This window comes from Trichomonas vaginalis, chromosome IV, assembly GCF_026262505.1.
Source record: "Trichomonas vaginalis G3 chromosome IV, whole genome shotgun sequence".
NCBI classification, from domain to species: domain Eukaryota; phylum Parabasalia; order Trichomonadida; family Trichomonadidae; genus Trichomonas; species Trichomonas vaginalis.
In genome coordinates, this window is record NC_067206.1 from 22,712,463 (window position 1) to 22,730,145 (window position 17,683).

The window sequence follows — 17,683 nt, forward strand, 5'->3', positions numbered from 1 at the left end:
TACTCGCGTGAACATGAGGCAAAGATGCAACAACTTGAAGCAGAGGGCAATGAAGGAAAAAGAAGAGTTAAAAACTCAGTCAGGAAGAAAGTAAAGCTTGGTCGAGTGGGTTCTATTATGACATATAAATCCAACTATTCTATATTTTACTCATATGAAATGTACGCCGCTCAGAACTATAACGCCAACAGTTTTGGATGCTATGAATGGAAATGTTTCCGAATGGTATAACGAATGCGACAATGCCATTAGAAGGTCAGAAATAGTTCCTGGAACTTACGAATATACAACTGCTGTTTCTTATGGAAACGTAGGTGAGTTTGGAGAAGGTTCTTCAACAACAGTAGATATGCTTGCGACAGGTTTCATATAATTTCTATTGACAACTCTTTCTTATACGTGGAACAAGACATTGAAATAAAACCTTCTGCCAAGTTGTCTGACAAGAAAGGTTGCAATGGAATTTCTATGTCGGATACCAATATGCTCCAGAAGTTTTCATGGGATATAAGATATATTCTAACTCTGACTTAGTTCAAACAGTAACATGGGCAAACTATGAATGGTTCGCTTTAAGAAACTCAGTACAACCACAAGCTAGAGAACAAACAGACCAGTATGCAACTATTGAGAAAATAAGAAGACTTGACCCTAACGTTCCAGGAGTTTATGTTAACCTTTCTGGTTCAGATGGAAATGCTGTCACTAAAGTAAAACTGAAACTTAGAGTTCCTTTGTCATCTTTCCTCATCTTCAGGTTTTTAAGATACTTGCCAAACTGGGCAGGAAAAATTTCTATTGAACTTACTCCAAGCAAAAATAACTTAGTCATTGCACCAACACAAGACCCATTCACTCTTACAGAAGTAGTGGGAACAAATAAAATGTCATTCGCCGACTTTTGCAAAGACAAAGTTGACTTAGACTTTGGTTTCTCAAACCTCAACACTGAAGTAAACTACTACTTCAATGCTGCTGGAACTGCTTGGGACCCAGTTAAGTTCACATGCGAAAAATTTGAATGCAGAGAGAATAGAAAGCAGACTTGCAGTCTATATGTTGGACCCAGATATTTCAAATGCTTTAGCTGCCAAATATATTGCAGTTCCACTTATGTTCCCTATACACCAAATATCTGTCAAAGACTTTGCAGGTGAAGTTGGAAACCAAAGTGCTGACCCAGGTGCAAGAACAGATATTGCCTTAACAACTGCAATGAAACATGCAGATACTATGTTTGTACTGTTCAGACGAACTATAAATGACTATTCTTGCTTCTACAACCCTGGTATTAAATACCATATAAACATAGATGGCAAATATTATCCAAGAGAAGAATATTCTACAGTTGAGGATATGAGGTCATACAACTTGACATTAGATGCTATGAACTTTAACAACAACTTCAACAACAACCATTAACCCTGAAATGCAAAGTTCTATTATGCCATATGTGAAAGTATGGACTCATACAGGAGGTCAAAAAACTCAATATACAAATGGAGACCGTTCAAACTTTTGGCTTGGCATTCCATTTGCTGACTCAGAAGACTTTATGGGTGGTATTTCAACTGTTGGTACAGTTCAAATACAATATACTGGTGACAGAGACGGTCCAGATGAATTGAAAGCAAAGAAGTTTACAAAACCAATAGCACTTTTCACGGAAGATGCTCTTTTGAAGATTCGTTCGATGAAACCTGCTGGGGCTCCTCAGATTGGCATAACGACAGCTTCCATCGAGCAGATTTTGGCAGCAGGTCAGTAAGTTGTTCTTGAACTGACTTCTCTCCGTCAATATTGACAGTACGCCAGTTTTGACATAATATTGTATTATAAAACTTACCTTTAGAAATATCTGTAAGTTTTGAAGTTATATTTTTGTCTGCTTCAAGAACTTTCACCATTTCAGTTATACCAACTTTCTTTGCTTTATGAAATATTTAGGTTCAGCAAAGACTGCTATTCTATTTAACATTTTCCATTGTTTGTGTAAAGAACTATTCTGTCAATGTATTTGTATTGTTGTGTGGTGTGTAAACTTTGTTCTGCTTCAATTCGAAGAGATACTCGAATACGTCCATCTTTTTATTCTAAGTAAAATGTCATTTCCGAAAAATAGAAGCGTAAGTGTTTCAAAAGGGTTTAATGGCGGTGGCAGATGTGAAGTTAAATTCACCAACTCAAACAAACAGTCAAAGTGTGTTGTCAATGTCAAAGAAAGAGATGTTGAAATGGGGAAACCATACGAAGACCAAGATGGTATAACAATTGTTCCTGTAAAAGAACAACCAACATATCCTGAAGTTAGCAGAGACTTAAGTTCTGTTGCAGATATTCGAAACGACTACCAACAACTTAAAGACAAACTTAAAACTCAGGAGAGATTTGTCAAGCTTTGGGTATAATGTTAAACTTGGTCGAACACAACCCTGTAAAAGTGAACTCATATGTCATCGCACCTCATGAAGTTTTGAAAGAACTATTGAAACTTTTGACAGAGGCAGACGATATAAACATCAAAGAAATAGAACCGACATTGCTTGCTGTGGTGTTCATCATATAATGTCATTGACAAGATATACGTTATGAAAGGAGGTGAAACGTTGAACTTAAAATATAGTTTCCCAGACGTCATAAAAATATTTGACGACCACAACATTTCATTAAAATTTAGTTGCTAAGTAAATGGCAGAAGACACAATGGTTTATACTATTACGACTAAAAACCCTGAGTCATATAATTCTATAACAACAAACTTACAAAGTCCTCAAGGACATATTGTAAACTAACTTTAAACACAATGACGACTAAAGCCTGTTTTGCTCTTTTGACACCAGAAGACTTTATTGTTGTGAATGGTAAAAAATACTCCTTTGAAGATACTTACTCAGATATACCACCAACAGGTTTTGTTGACTTATTTAATACTTTAAGGACGGATGTAACATGTGCTGCAACTAGAGCAGGTTTCATTATGTTTGGATGTCCGACTGAGTTTACTATAAACGATATGAGCTATAATACAAAACTTATATCTGGTTTTTACTACCAACAATTTCCTATAACAGGAAAAGGTGTCATACAAGGTTTGTCTATTCCATTGACTTTAAGTACACCTATTTTATATATTGTTTCAAACTTAGGTTCAAAGTGCTATTCGAATGTCGACAGAAACTACTATGACCAAAAGATACTTATGCGTATAAACAACACTTTCTCTGCTGGTTTGCCTATTGTTCATTCGAATGCAGAGTTTTCAGCTTTAGTAAACTCAAACACTTTAGCAAACATAAACTTAACCTTAGTTGACGCAAACTTTGTTCCTGTAAAACTTTTATGTCCTATGTATTTGTCAATGACGGCAGAAAGTTTCGAATTGGAAGATGCAACTGGTGAAAGTATTGTACTACAAGAACAACTTCAACAACAAATAGCTCAAGAACAACAAATGCAACAAATGGAACAAATGGAACAACAAAGTCAAGAATAAAAAAAATATTTTTTTTTATTTTTATAAAAATGTACAGAATAGACGTTTCAGATTTTTATGACTTCCAAGCCTTCAGAAATATGTGTCCATTTCGAGACTATAACAAAGCAGTCGAGAATTTGAAACGTTTAGTCATTTATGTTGACTCTGCCCCAGAATGTTATGTTATGAAAGAATGGGATGTAGTCTTTTAAACAAACCAAGAGCGACAATAGTTTCAGAACAAGAATGTAAACAGAAACTTAAGAAAATAAAAGTCGTACAAGTTGGTATGAAGATGTTAGATGCTGTGGATATCTTATTGTCAAAGTTAGAAGATTTTTCAGTTCGTGGTATAAAGTTCTATACACCATCTCCAAACTTCTATTCTATCTTCACTGGATAAATACGAACAAGTAGAATGGAAGAAAATGTTATAGAAGCTTGGTTAGACCATGTCAAAGAAATTATATGCAATGGAAACGAAAGAGTCTATGAGTATATCTATGTTGGTTTTGCAAACATCTTACAACATCCAAGTGCTAAAAATGAAACTGCTCTCATTATAATTGGAAAACAAGGAACTGGTAAGAACACATTCTTTACAGATATTTTGTGCAAACTGTTAGAGGGCTATTCGAATCCGAATATGACAAACTTAGAAAACATCTGCGGTAAATTTAACTCTTCAATAGAGAATATGAAACTTATAGTATGTAACGAACTTCAAAGTATAATACAACAAAAGTTTTGAACTCAGATGCTTTGAAGAGTCTTATAACAGATAAAGTTGGAGTTGTTGAAAGAAAGTATAAAGACCAAAGAGTTTGTGAAAATGTTGCAAATTTCATCATGGTTTCAAACAACGCCGTTCCGATGAAGTTAGAAAGTTCTGACAGAAGATATGTAGTTGTCAGAACGTCAGATTCTCATATGCAAGATACAGAATATTTTGACGACTTAGCAGAAACTTTGACACCTAACTTTTACAACCACTTGTTCTCATATTTCATGACATTAGATATTTCTAAGTTCAATCCAAGACAAATTCCATATACCGAAGAGAGACAAACATTGTTAGAAGCAAACAAGAGTGTATATGAACTGTTTATAGATGAGACTAACTTTGAGTGTTTAGATGAAAGGTCATTGTACGATGAATATAAACAGTATTGTCAAGAGTATGGTTATATGACAGCGTCTAAACGAACATTCTTGGCAAATGTCAAAAATCTTTTAGATGTTCAGAACGGCGTATATACAAAGAAAAATTTTTATGAGTAAATTTTAAAAAAATATTTTTTTTTATTTTATTTGAAATGTACGCTGAGTTTGTTGGAGAAGACCGTTGGGAAACTTGTTTGTTAGATGAGAAATATGAAATTCACTGTTGTGAGTCATTTGAAGTCAGAAACAAAAAGACAAAAAGAGTTTTAAGCGAATGGGAGCAAAATAACGGATATGCTAGGATGAGTATGAGTGGAAAAAACTATTTTAAACATATTGTCATTGCAACTCATTTTATACCGAACCCTAACAATTTACCTTTTGTAGACCATATAAACCATATAAGAAATGACAATAGACTTGAAAATTTACGTTGGGTTACTCGTTCTGAAAACAATAAGAACAAAAGCAAATTTGGAGATATAGTATTCGATTTCATCGACGAACTAGAAGATGAAGCAATTGAAATTACAGACTATGGTAAGCATACGTTTGAGTTTTACTACTACAGCGAAGAACAGGACTCTTTCTACTTTTATACCGGCGTAAACTATAGAAAATTACAAGTATGTTTTACTAAGGAAGACTATGCTTTTGTAAACGCTAGAGATACAGATGGAAAAAACGTTAGACTATATCTTAACAAATTCAAGAAGCTATATGGCATACCATTTTAAAACGTTTTTAAAAAAAAATATTTTTTTATCCGATAGAAAAGATGGCAAAATATATTTCAGTCAACAAATATATGTCAGGACTTAAAGAAGAACTAGACCCATTCACATATTTGAATGTTTACTTCTACCATTTTGAAAAGTCTACATTTGACAAAGTTTGGAACACGAACCATTAAGTTTGCTATTGTGACTAAAAATGGTGCGAAATTTGAAGACTTAGACATAGAAGGTTTGTTAGCAGTCAAAGAAAATTTTGACAGAAGGTTTTCAAACCTTAAAGAAGGCAAAGCATACAAACTTGTTATACCTTATGAACCAAAGAAAGCAGACGACTATGAATATTATGAGTCTAAGATAGTTGAAGTTCAAGGTAAATTGGGTAAAAAGATTTTTAGAGTCTAAGCCAGTGTTGCTCCTAAAGAGGAAGAGAAACAATTGACATTGACCCAGAAATGTTCTAAAATAAAAGTTTATTTTTACATGTCATATCTCACCTTCTCTGGAACTGGTTTCAGGTTTCTTTCTTCTCTTCTTCTACTTTCTTTTCTTTCTTTTCTCTCTTCTTCTTCTTTTCTGGTGGAGTTATGTCAAATTTGGCGCAACCATATTTCTGTAAAAGTTCTTTGTCCTTTAATAGCTCATCTATTCTGTTTCCTATTTCATCTTCAAGAACAGCGCATGTGTCTTCTTTGCTTCTAAGAACTTTTGTGGACTTCATCTTTCCAAGAGGCGTCATCTCTGTCAACAAGTCTGTCATTGACAAACTTAAAGACTTCTCTGCCTAATGTTTTATGGTTCTTGTCATATTCCCAGAAACAGAACTTTAGAACAAATTCACCTTTCTTGTTTACACTATGTAAGATTTTATGGTCGACAGATGTTTTGCTGTCAAAAAGTTTGTCTCGAATATGATAGCGAAATCGCTAGACATTTTCTAAAAGATAAAATTTTTAATTTTTCTAAAAATATGTTAGAAAAAAAGTTTGCTGACATTGACAAAAATTTGAGAATGTTTTGAAGAAGAACAAGAGGAAGTTAGAAAATGCTCAGATAAAACCCATACATGACAAGTTCCTATTTGCTCAGAATGGTATAACAGGTCTAATTGCACCACCTGGGTCTGGTAAGACTTTCACTTATCTTAAAATGGCTGCACAACAACAAGAACTAGATGAGAAGAACCCATTCTATGAGTTAGTTGTTATTTGTAGTACTTCTGGTCAATTTGACCAAACCGTAAATTCGTTCAAAGATATTATAAAAAAGTCTAAGTTAGTATGTATGAAGGATACTGAGTTGTTAGATTGGATAAAGAAGTACCAAAGAAGAGTTTTGAAGTACAATGCTATAAATGAGTATGTCAATTCGAAGTTTAAAGACCCAAATGAGGAAATGCAGAGAATATTAGAGAAGAAACACTTCAGAAACAAACAGAAAGAGATAGAATACATTTCGAAGAAATTGCAATCTTACGATTGGAAGACTTACCCTCATAGATGTCTTCTTATCTTAGATGATTTGCTTCTCATCCTTTGTTAAAGAATAGAGAACAAGACATGTGTCGAATTCTTAAGAAGCTCAGACACTTTAACATCTCAGTTGTCATTTGTGTACAGACAGCAAAGAGTTTAAGTAAGGATGTTAAAAGAATACTTACTGATATCATACTTTTCCCTGGATTGTCCGAAGACGATTTCATGGAACTTATGAAAGAGTCCATGGCAGGTAAGTTTGACAGACATGAACTATGGGAGAAGTACAAAGTTATACAAGACCCTCATACTTCTTTCAGAATTCATATCTACGCAAACAAAGTTCAAATTGTAAAAAGTCAAGCTTGAAAATATAAATGTTTAGTCTTAGTAAGTCTGTTGTGGTTCTGCAGCTTTCGGTTCTTCTGGCTTTGGAAGGCATTCAGGAAGAGGAACGTCAGTCATCTGTTTGTGTCCTGTCGGAAGGAAGAACTTTTCCTGTTGGAAGGAAGAGTTCTTCCTGTTGTCGGGAAGAGTTCTTCCTGTCTGATGGAAAAATTTTTCCTGTCGGATGGAAAATTTTTTCCTGTCTGATGGAAAAATTTTTCCTGAAGTTCGACCAAAAAGTTCTCAATTTTCGAAAATTTGAATGGTTTACGGACGGACAACTGGAAAATTTTTTCCTGTCTGATGGAAAATTTTTTCCTGTCTGATGGAAAAATTTTTCCTGTCGGATGGAAAAATTTTTCCAGTTGGAAGGAAGAGTTCTTCCAGTTGTCGGGAAATTTTTTTCCTGTTGGAAGGAAGAGTTCTTCCTGTCTGATGGAAGGACTCGGAATGCCAGAAGGATTTGACGAGGCAATTTAACTTATAGAGCTACCTGAGCCATCTTTGGTGTCAAGCGTAAAAATAAATGGTTCATCTACTCTACTTGTTTGAAGTTGTCAAAATACTCTGTTATTTTTTCCTTTAACAATGGCAAATCTTCTTTGAAGGTAAGTATTGTACAACCTTTCATATCATAGTGTGTTTGAGGTAACGTATCTTGAACTATTTGTTTCACATCTTCATTCGGTGTCATTGAAATCGGTAAGTTTTCGCGATAGAACCAATTTCTGTCAGATTTGTAAATCTTAGCAAGGTCGTAAAAGCTTTTGTTGTTTCTTCTGACTAAATGCAACATAACCATATCTCTGTCTTCTTCATTTTCCATCTCTTCAGTATAAATCATATACTTATAGTTCTTTTCCTTTCCTTTTGGTACCGAACGTGGTATTCTTTTCTGTATGTTTTTGTCTTTTGCTTCAAGCTTGTTCTCTAGCTCTTCACGTTCTTGTCTGTGAATTTCATCTAACATCATGAAAATATAACAAGCATAGCGAGGTGAAGCCCACATTGCAACAGCATTTACAAGAAGTCTATGTACATACCAACCTCTCAAACTATTTGGCAAATTTTTACGATTTTCGTACGGAATCTCGTTCCGCGGTTTTCTACCACTCGCAAACATATGAGGAAATTCTTCTAAAAGTTCTTTTGTCTGTTGGTTTTCAAACCAATGACGTGCTTGCTTTGTAGAACGAAGAGTATTCAAAATACTTTGCATTTGGTACATGTCATCTTTGACCGAACGAATGAGACGTAACTGTTTGTTATATTGTATGTACTCGTATTCTTCATTTATGGCTTCATGAACGATAGCAGGTGTTGTGTTCTCTGTTGTTGACATATCTGTCTTTACATACAAAATAAAAAAATAAATAAAAATAAAATTAGCGTTATTTTCTTACTTTCACAAAAGACCAAAAATAAACGCTTTACATGTATTTTTCAGCAACTTCGTCAAGAAGTCTGTAAATATACCAAGCATAGCGAGGTGAAGCCCACATTGCTATTGAACTAACTAGGAACTTATGAACATATATACCTTTTAGATGCGATGGTAAGTTTTGTCTGTCTTGGTACATCTTTTTAAGTTCTACATGTTCGAACTCACTCAAAAGTTCATGAGTGCTATTTAATTCAAACCAGTCTTGTGGTTTCTTAGTATCTGGTGTAGCACATGCTGTCAAAATACTTTGCATTTGGTACATGTCATCTTTGACCGAACGAATGAGACGGAGTTGTTTGTTAAACTGTATGTACTCGTATTCTTCATCTATGGCTTCATGAACGATAGCAGTTGTTGTGTTCTCTGTTGTTGTCATTTCTGTCTTTACATACAAAATAAAAAAAATATTTTATAAAAAACTAACTTTATTTTTTCTATCTAGAGGAAATTCATGAAATTTCATACGGAATTCAGCAAAAATATATTTTAGGTGAAGAGGTGAGATTTCACCTCTTTTTTCACCTGTTTTTTCACCTGTTTTTTCACCTCAGTTATTTTATAAGCGTTTTACATGGTAAACGTTATTTTTTAAATTTTGTGAAAACTCAACGGTTTGACACAAGCCCTAAAAATTATTTTACTCAGAATTTTGTTGCTGAATTCAATAAAAATATATTTTAGGTGAAGAGGTGAGATTTCACCTCTTTTTTCACCTCTTTTTTCACCTCAGTTATTTTATAAGCGTTTTACATGAATTGTATGATGTATATTTGAAATCCTAAACAATTTCGTAGCTTCTATTTCTTCTGTCAGTACATCGAATGTTTTAACGATACCGAAAGTTTCTTTATACTTCTTCTTGACGTCAGATAGAAGGAAATCTTCTGCTGTTGGATAGTTTTTATTAAGAAATGTCAACATATCCATTTTATCTTCTGCTGGTTTCTCTACTTCTTTCTTTAAGTCAGCATAGTCGTTTCGCATACGTTCTATCTCTTTGACGGAGTAGTTATATTTCCTCATTGCTGCTTTACATTTTGAACATTGCGGGTTCATTTTTGCGTTATATTCTGAAACCTTACCTGCTAAAACAACTAAGGCGTCAATTGCTCTCTTCATCTCGAACATAGCGGGTCTTATTTGTTCGTTCCATACCTTACCTCTTCTATCTTTATCTCTTATTTCCCAAACACATTTTGCAACTAATGAAACAAAGTTGTCGTAGGTCTTAAATTCTTCGGATTTGTATATGTCAGAGATGTTCTTATATACCATATCGCAATCTTTGTCCATGACTTTGTGGTTGCAATGAAATCCAAGAAACTCATAGTTAACCTTTCGTATGAACTTCTTGGTTTCTACTGAGTCAGTTGCTTTGACTTCTATTTCGTCAAATTCGGGAATGGTTAGTTTTTGTTGTTGGATTTCAGGAAGTTTAGGTAGATGGTCAATAATATCCTGCATTTCATAAAGATATTCTTCATTTGTTTCATCTTTTGCAGTGCAATCTAAATCTCCTTGGAGAAGTTCTTGCTTTATCTTCTGGATTTCTGTTTCGAAAGTATATGAAGAAGGAATGAAGCTTTTCATCTCTACTAACATTGAAGTTGGGTTCATGACTAAAGAGTTTGGTGCTGTTGTTGCTAACATGTTCTTACAATAAAAATAAAAAAAAATATTTTATAAAAAACTAAAATATATTTTTTATCTTAAGGAAATTCATGAAAATTCAAGAGGGTGAAAAAACAGGTGAAAAAAGAGGTGAAATCTCACCTCTTCACCTAAAATATATTTTTGTCGAAAAAAATGGTTCATTTACTCACAATATTTTTGTACAAAACAACCCCAAGCTTTTAACCTCTCTTCTGCAGCTTCTAATGCTATCTTAGCGAGTTCATATTCTCTAAATTCTCTCTTTAAATCTTCTTGTTCCCATTGGTCTAGTTCGTATGGCGAGTCTCTATAACCAGAACATATCTCACGTTCATGTTCTATTTGTTTTTCATGCATTTTTCTAACTTCTTGTTCGAACAAAGGTTTAGCATTCTCTACTGTATCTTCGAATTCTTCTTCATCTAACTTCTCATGAACTTTCTTGTCTATGGAGTCCATAATTTTTCCAACTGCTATGCAATATTTTGGAGAAGCCCACATTGCTATATAGTTTACAAGTCTTGGGTCTACATACGTTCCTCTAACCTGTTTGATTTCATCAGGAATTCCTGCATGAACTTTGTATAAAAAGCAACCGCCGGAATTCCGGCGGTTGGTATATTCTTCACAAAATGCCGTATAATACTCTTCCCAGGACTTATTTTCCAACAACTTTCTAAAGTCTTTCCTAAACTGCTGACACATATTTGTTACATTTATATAACCATCCTTGTCTCTACGTAAGACTTCAATACCGTTGTAAGTGCCTTTTGTGAATGTTTCGCCATTAGATTTGTTCGTGAACGTTTTTGCTTCGACTGTCATTCAGTACGTACAATAAAAATAAAAAATATTTTTTGGTGGGACGTCGGACATTCGTTTGTGGCTTAACCGTCGGACCACAACGATAAAAATCTCGACAAAACATATACGATGAAGTCTCAACAAAACATTTACGATGAAGTCTTAACAAAAAATATACGATGAAATCTATTTCCTGTGTTGTTGTCAAAATGTCATGTTGTCACACTTTTTCAAAAAGATGTTAGTTGACCGAGTGACCGAGTGACCGAGTGACCTGGTCGCCTAAAATATATTTTTTTCTATCTTAAGGAAATTCATGAAAATTCACCTGTTGAATTTTGTATAAAAAGCAACCCGCTGTTTTCCGCGGGTTGGTATATTCTTCACAAAATGCTTGTTTTGAGGTCGAGCCACTTTTGGCTCCACCTCTTTTTTCAACCAAAAACTCATTTTTGTCGAATTCAGCACAAAATTCATGAAAATTCATGAGGGTGAAAAAACAGGTGAAAAAAGAGGTGAAATCTCACCTCTTCACCTAACATATATTTTTACTGAATTTAGCAACAAAATGAACGAGGTCAGGATGTATGTTGCTGAATTCATTCATAACACCCTTTGTAAGCTCATAAAATGTTTGTTTTGTATCTGCTACTTTTGTTCTTTGTTTTTCAACCTGAAACATTTAATATATGTAAAAATATATTGTTTTAAAATGGTATGCCATTTCATATTTCTCATCTAACAAACATGTTGTCTGACTGCTTGAGGGTTAGGTTGGTACCATTCAAATTTTACACTTGCAATTCCTTCAATTGCATTCAAAATGTCTGAGTCGGAGTCAAACATTTGTTCTCTCTTTGTAGTCTTGAAAGCGTCAAGAAGTTGTGCGGCTGTTGTGACATTGCCATGTGCATAGTAAATGTGACCGTCCAAATCTGTTATAGTCAATCTGAGATTGTGTCCTTTCTTATTTCCATCTTGAATTGCAGCAAGTACTCCCATGAAGCCTTCTTTGTTCTTTCCTTCGTCAAAGTTTACTGTAAAGGTTCGACCAGATGTAATTTGACTTCTAACTTCACGGTACTTCTCATATGCATATCTTGTTCTTTCCATGGGAGCATGTGTGTCTTCACCTTTTCCTTTTTTCCTTCTCAAAGGATGCAATTGTTCGTCGTGTTTCCAGTAGAATCTGGCAAAGCCGTCGTGTCCTTCAACTTGAGGTTCAGAAACATCGAAAGGCATGTCCATAAGACGTTCTTCTTCTAACCTTTCTAGTCTGTTTGGATAATTGGCGCGCGCTGTTTCCAAGTCCATTTCGTAGGTCAGACCAGCCAGTTTGTCATAGACTTTTATGGGTCTTCCCTTCCTATATTTAAACTTCTTCGAAACTCTCCAACCATATCTTTCTAACTCTGCTTTTATTCTAGCAGATTTTCTGTCCATTCTATATGGGGGCATTTCTATAAAAATAAAAAAATATTTTTTTCTTTACTTTACATAACCACCCGCTGCCAAAAGTCTTTGACGCCAACCCATACCAGCTAATGAAGGTTGACTTGGTTTAGTATTGAAACTAACCTTTGGTTTTGGTTTATCTTCAGTTTTTGGCTTCCCTTCTTCTATTGGTTTTTCGTCACTTTTCGGTTCCTCTGACTTTACCTCACTTGCAGGTATGGTTGTGTCGTCAACATCTTCATAAATATCATATGCCATTTGTTTTTGTTTTCCTTTCAACTTTTTGTGTTTGTTGTAAAGTTTAGAATATTTCGACTCTAAGTCAATGAGATGTTCTATAATGAACTGTTGGTCGGTGAAGTAAACTTTTCCATCTGTTGTCTCGAAAGCTCCTTCAGACTTCAATATTTTATTTGTGAGAGTCTGTTTCTTTTTTGAGATACTAGCCGTTCCATTTCTATGAAAAGTGACTTTATAGTTAGGGTTTGTATTTCCAGACCTGGCACTTTCTATTATTGAATTTTTCTCTTCATCTGTAAGTTCTTTGACAGGTTTTGACAATGGTTCTGAACTTTTTGTTTGTGGTGTCAAATCTACCGTTTCAACTTCTTCGGTCATTTCATCTCAGTAAAAAATTTTAGTTTGGTTTGTTTTCAACTGGTTGTTGTTGTTTTTTAAGTCGGTCTAAAACTTCCTGAGGTATAGGAAGAACTTGACAAACACGTTGTGTAACTGCTGGAAGTCGACAAATCCATCTTGAGCCCATTTGTCTCAATGCTGTATTGTTCATTTCATCTCAGTAAAAAATTTTACATTCCCCACGTTTGAGCGTTGCGGTTGGTTATTGTTTACCCACTGTGTGCATGGTTATATCCTCTGTTAAAGAATCTTTCACCTGGTCCATATAGTGTCCTGCTTGGTTATAGTAGTCATTTGCTTTGTTATAATAGTTTCCTGCTTCTCTTCCTACATTGTCCATCCATCCTTGAACTTTTCCTCTGTTTCAGGATTTGGAATAAGATTTGCTGCATCTCGTGCTACATCCCAACCTTTCTGTACAGTTTGTATAATAGGTTTGCTTTCTCTTTAAAGTATACCTAATGTACTCAAAATCTTCCTTCCAACTCCAAATACACCTCTGGCTATTGTTCCCACTGCGGGCAAAAATCTGGATGCAACTCCTGCTAATGCGCCAAATAAACCCATTTCTTATGGTTAAAAAATGACGAATCCAAACAAGGACCCCTATGTTTCTAAGGCAACAAAGAAAGCACTCATGATAAAAATCTTTAGTTCAACACCAAATGCTTGGTTTATGGATATCTTGGAAAACATTCCGAGAGTTAGAACAGATGGACCACCATACTGGCTAATATTTGTTGGTCAAAACACAAGATACTGTGAAGCCATACCATTGCAGTCCAAAAATATTTTAGATGTGAAAACTGCTTTGACAATATTCGTTGACAAATACCATCCAACAAAACTGACATCTGACTGTGAAAGTTCTTTCAAATCAGACGATATTAAAAACTATCTGCGTTCAAAAAATGTAAACCAATATTTCATTGTCGACCAAAACCATTCTGCTCTTGGTGTCATTGACGGTTGTATAAAAATGTTAAGAGACTTAAACCAACCACAAGGTGGTGAGGTAGATGAAATGTCATATGACGACAAGTATAGACACTTTTCCATGGCAAAGATGAGACAAGTTTTAAATATTTACAATAACCGTAAACAAAAAGGTTTGGGAAACCACTCCCCCGAAGAAATGAAAAACAACCCCGACTTAGAGAAAGACTATATATTTAATAGTTTAGTCAAAAGAGACAAACAAGAAAGAATGCCAGGCTTCAAACTTAAGAAAGGTGACAAAGTAAAAATAGAAATACCTAAACGCGACCCATATGAAAATACTATTGACTATGACAACAATGGGAACTCGACAGGTACTCACATTCGTGTTCGTAAAAATAGAAGAAAGTATACAAGAGAATATTATGAAGTTTTAGGCAAACATGGCAAAATGTACACACTGCAAGCAGAAGATAAAACTACTATTGTCAGACCTCGTTTCAAACTTGTCAAAGTTCAAGGTGGTATACTTTCAAAGACAGTTCCTAACAAATATAAGACAACTCCTGACGAATATGCTAAAGAAGTTGAAAATGACGACTAAGCATTTCTATACCATGCGTAAACTGTCATGTAAGGTGGCATGTAGTCTTTACTCTGTCCCGTTGTTTGCGTATAGCCTGAAACGCGATGTGTATGGCTTCCTCCTACCTCAGTGTTACTCCAGTAACAATTTATAGCAAACTTAACGTCCTCTTTAACATCATATCCTTTACCTTTTGTCATTCCTGACCAATCCCAAAATCTATGACTATGCAAACCTGCTTCAGATGTAGTTAAACTTACGTAGTGACTGTGCGCAGGTAAATTTGCACCTGAAATCGTTTTACTTCCACCTGTTTCCTTTGAAGAGTTTGCACAATACAAAAACCTGTCGACTATTTGAGTCCAAGTTCCAAAACCAAGTACTACTTCTGGTTTGGTAGAGTTCATTGACGTATAAATAGAACCTATAGGATATACTGTTTGAAGTATTTCTGTCTTTAACGTTTGAAGCTCTGTTTTGTCAGCTTTTTTATATAACTCATCGTTAACATATGTTTTGTCAGCTTTTTTATCTAACTCATCGTTAACATATGTTTTGTCAGCTTTTTTATCATATAAATCTTGAGCAGTGAATTTAACTTTGTTTTCATCCTCCATGACATAGACATTTCTACATTTAATGTCTTTCATCGTTGTTATGTCATCCTCCGATGTTAAACCTTGTGGAAAGTTAGGAGGTTTCCAATTTAATACATCCCCACCAGTTCCATCAGGTTCTTCAACCGTTCCTGCAATATTTTCTATACCAACAGTTGCGAAGAAATCGTGTGTATGTCCAACGTCACTTTTCCTGTTTAAGGTTTCTTGTAAGTTTGTAATATTTGCAATGGTATGTGTATGAGTCTTTTTAGAATATTCGTTTTCAGCTCTTGTCACTTCACTTGACATTTTATTGTCAACATATGTTTTGTCTGCTAGTTCAGGATGAGTATGTTCTTTTGTTGCATATGTTGCATCTGCTCTGTCATGTTCTTCTTGAACTTTTTCAATGACATACTCTTTGTCAGCTTTGTTGTCAACATCTGCTTTCAAAAGAAGTTCATCTATAGGTTTCTCGTTTAAAGTTCTTTTTGTTGGATTTATACAAACAGTATGGTTCTTACTGTCTTGAAACAGAAACTCGTCTGTCATTGGGTTTATCGTCAGTTTTAAGTTTCCTTCTTTCAATGACTCAGATATCTTAGAATAGTTTGAAAAGTTTGTTGTGTTCTTATTTAGAGCTTGCAAAATGAGTTGTCGGTTGTGTTGTATTTCTCTCATAGACGCTGTTTCTTTCGACATTTTTATTCTAGATAAAATATGCTTTCAATAGAAAAAGAAAATTCAAGAGTTGCTACAACTAAACCATTAGATGAACTTTTTACTAATGTCGGTCAAAAGTTTGAGACAGAGACCGTAAAGCATGAAGGCTATCGTTTTGACTACCCATTGAGATGGCTAAGAGACCCATCTGTCACAAAAGCTATTGGCTTTCGTAGAATGAAGTTTGTGTCTGTAGAAGATAAAAGTTTTCCATTTATTGTAAGGTTTCATATAGATTATATATCTGAAGGGAAACGAAAAATGTGGGAAGAAATTGAGCTAATACAAGTTGACCTTTCATCTTCTCTACAGACTGCGTTAAAAAATATAGAAGATAAAATAAATTCATGTTATGCAAAATATGCTGATGAATATGCAAATACCGAGAGCACACTTTATGTGAGAATTGTATATGACAAACAAAATTCACAAGTGTCATTTCAAATCTACGAAGACAATCCAAAGAAAGACGAACAAATATATACAGAATTCACTGCAATGTCATGGTATTATTTGCAAAGAATGTTAAATCAGAAAGTCGAACTTCCTTTAGCAAATATTTACAGTCGATATGCAAGAGATGAACCATATTTATTTAAAGATGTTTTCGACCCAGCTGCTATTATTGTTCATGCTTCATTTTCTGGCGCCCAAAACTCTTTCTTATGCTTGGCAAATGACTTTTACGAAAAACCTACAAAGCTATATGAACCACCAAGTGGAAGTATTTCAGACTTTCAAGTATGGTTTACTACAGATGGAAGAAAGAGAATAATTCCATTATACCACGCGTTTTACTTAGAACTTAGTTTCATATACAACTACTATCGAACGGTAAAAATATAATTTTAATACGGTTGAGGTGTTGGATTTGGTTGCCAACTTGACTGTGGTGCAGGTTCAGGCTGTTGTATAACAGGAGCTTGTTCTTCTGGTTCAGGGTCTTTAGGTATAATACCAACGAACTGACCTACTCTTTTACCAATATTTTTGACACCGTTCCATACTCCTCTTCCGACAGATTTTATTCCATTCCATATACCTCTTCCAACATTTCGAAAGAAGTTTCCTATCTTACTGAAGAAACCCATTTTACTATATGTAAAAATCTAATGTCCGCCTAGTCTCTTACGTTTCCTGTTGAGTTCCATAGCATTCTTTAACTGGAGCTCATACATTCTGTTTCTCCTCTGGTAGAAAACATATTCTGGGTCAACTCCTGTGTTCGCGTCATCTGCATAGAGTTGTTTATATCCCACTTCAGGGTTTGTATAAAACTCTTTCCATCTCATATTTGCATACCATGGTGGTAAGCCTAACGCAGCGTCATTTGACATGGCAGTTTGCATTTGTACATCTGTTGGCACTTGACCATAGTTTGCCATTGCAGTTTGTATTCTAACTTCATTTGGAATATTCTCTGGGTTTGGTTGTCCAGGTTGCTGTGCATTCGCTAAGTTCTGTGCGTCCATTTAATATTAGATAAAAATATCTCTTACGAGTACATATACTGAACATTTGCAGGCATTGGTTCATCTTCATATTCTCTATATCTTTCTGCCACGTCAAATAAGTAAATGACACAATGGAAAAAACCTAAAACAA

The 17,683-nt window shown here is 34.7% G+C and overlaps 10 protein-coding genes and 3 pseudogenes across 13 annotated transcripts, besides 1 other annotated feature; 4 read left to right on the plus strand and 9 right to left on the minus strand.

Annotated features, from left to right (window-relative positions):
* Positions 1-214: 214 nt before the first annotated feature.
* Positions 215-15,937: a mobile genetic element.
* On the plus strand, positions 4,793-5,377 carry TVAGG3_0149370 (HNH endonuclease family; the record flags this gene model as incomplete). Its single annotated transcript, XM_051224580.1, has 1 exon — positions 4,793-5,377. One exon carries the CDS (start codon positions 4,793-4,795, stop codon positions 5,375-5,377), a length of 585 nt encoding a protein of 194 aa, XP_051109566.1.
* TVAGG3_0149380 lies at positions 5,854-6,308 on the minus strand (annotated as a pseudogene). The gene has a single exon. A coding segment is annotated over exon 1 (455 nt).
* TVAGG3_0149390 lies at positions 6,770-7,218 on the plus strand (annotated as a pseudogene). Its single transcript has one exon. A coding segment is annotated over exon 1 (449 nt).
* TVAGG3_0149400 lies at positions 8,422-8,543 on the plus strand (annotated as a pseudogene). Its single transcript has one exon. A coding segment is annotated over exon 1 (122 nt).
* Positions 8,667-9,056, minus strand: TVAGG3_0149410 (KilA, N-terminal/APSES-type HTH, DNA-binding family; the record flags this gene model as incomplete). Its single annotated transcript, XM_001314006.1, has 1 exon — positions 8,667-9,056. The coding sequence occupies one exon, from the start codon at positions 9,054-9,056 to the stop codon at positions 8,667-8,669; it is 390 nt and encodes a 129-aa protein (XP_001314011.1).
* On the minus strand, positions 9,416-10,330 carry TVAGG3_0149420 (organellar and viral DNA polymerase type B; the record flags this gene model as incomplete). Its single annotated transcript, XM_001314007.1, has 1 exon — positions 9,416-10,330. The coding sequence occupies one exon, from the start codon at positions 10,328-10,330 to the stop codon at positions 9,416-9,418; it is 915 nt and encodes a 304-aa protein (XP_001314012.1).
* On the minus strand, positions 10,496-11,158 carry TVAGG3_0149430 (uncharacterized protein; the record flags this gene model as incomplete). The annotated part of the gene is made up of 1 exon (XM_051224581.1): positions 10,496-11,158. The coding sequence occupies one exon, from the start codon at positions 11,156-11,158 to the stop codon at positions 10,496-10,498; it is 663 nt and encodes a 220-aa protein (XP_051109567.1).
* On the minus strand, positions 11,876-12,580 carry TVAGG3_0149440 (uncharacterized protein; the record flags this gene model as incomplete). Its single annotated transcript, XM_051224582.1, has 1 exon — positions 11,876-12,580. The coding sequence occupies one exon, from the start codon at positions 12,578-12,580 to the stop codon at positions 11,876-11,878; it is 705 nt and encodes a 234-aa protein (XP_051109568.1).
* On the minus strand, positions 12,626-13,210 carry TVAGG3_0149450 (phage tail repeat-like family; the record flags this gene model as incomplete). The annotated part of the gene is made up of 1 exon (XM_051224583.1): positions 12,626-13,210. The coding sequence occupies one exon, from the start codon at positions 13,208-13,210 to the stop codon at positions 12,626-12,628; it is 585 nt and encodes a 194-aa protein (XP_051109569.1).
* Positions 13,230-13,382, minus strand: TVAGG3_0149460 (uncharacterized protein; the record flags this gene model as incomplete). Its single annotated transcript, XM_001314008.1, has 1 exon — positions 13,230-13,382. One exon carries the CDS (start codon positions 13,380-13,382, stop codon positions 13,230-13,232), a length of 153 nt encoding a protein of 50 aa, XP_001314013.1.
* A 138-nt stretch (positions 15,938-16,075) lies between the features above and the next one.
* TVAGG3_0149470 (uncharacterized protein) lies at positions 16,076-16,924 on the plus strand (the record flags this gene model as incomplete). Its single annotated transcript, XM_001330075.1, has 1 exon — positions 16,076-16,924. One exon carries the CDS (start codon positions 16,076-16,078, stop codon positions 16,922-16,924), a length of 849 nt encoding a protein of 282 aa, XP_001330110.1.
* A 2-nt stretch (positions 16,925-16,926) lies between these two features.
* On the minus strand, positions 16,927-17,169 carry TVAGG3_0149480 (serine threonine-protein phosphatase family; the record flags this gene model as incomplete). Its single annotated transcript, XM_001330076.1, has 1 exon — positions 16,927-17,169. The coding sequence occupies one exon, from the start codon at positions 17,167-17,169 to the stop codon at positions 16,927-16,929; it is 243 nt and encodes an 80-aa protein (XP_001330111.1).
* An 18-nt stretch (positions 17,170-17,187) lies between these two features.
* On the minus strand, positions 17,188-17,550 carry TVAGG3_0149490 (uncharacterized protein; the record flags this gene model as incomplete). Its single annotated transcript, XM_001330077.1, has 1 exon — positions 17,188-17,550. The coding sequence occupies one exon, from the start codon at positions 17,548-17,550 to the stop codon at positions 17,188-17,190; it is 363 nt and encodes a 120-aa protein (XP_001330112.1).
* Positions 17,551-17,683: the final 133 nt, after the last annotated feature.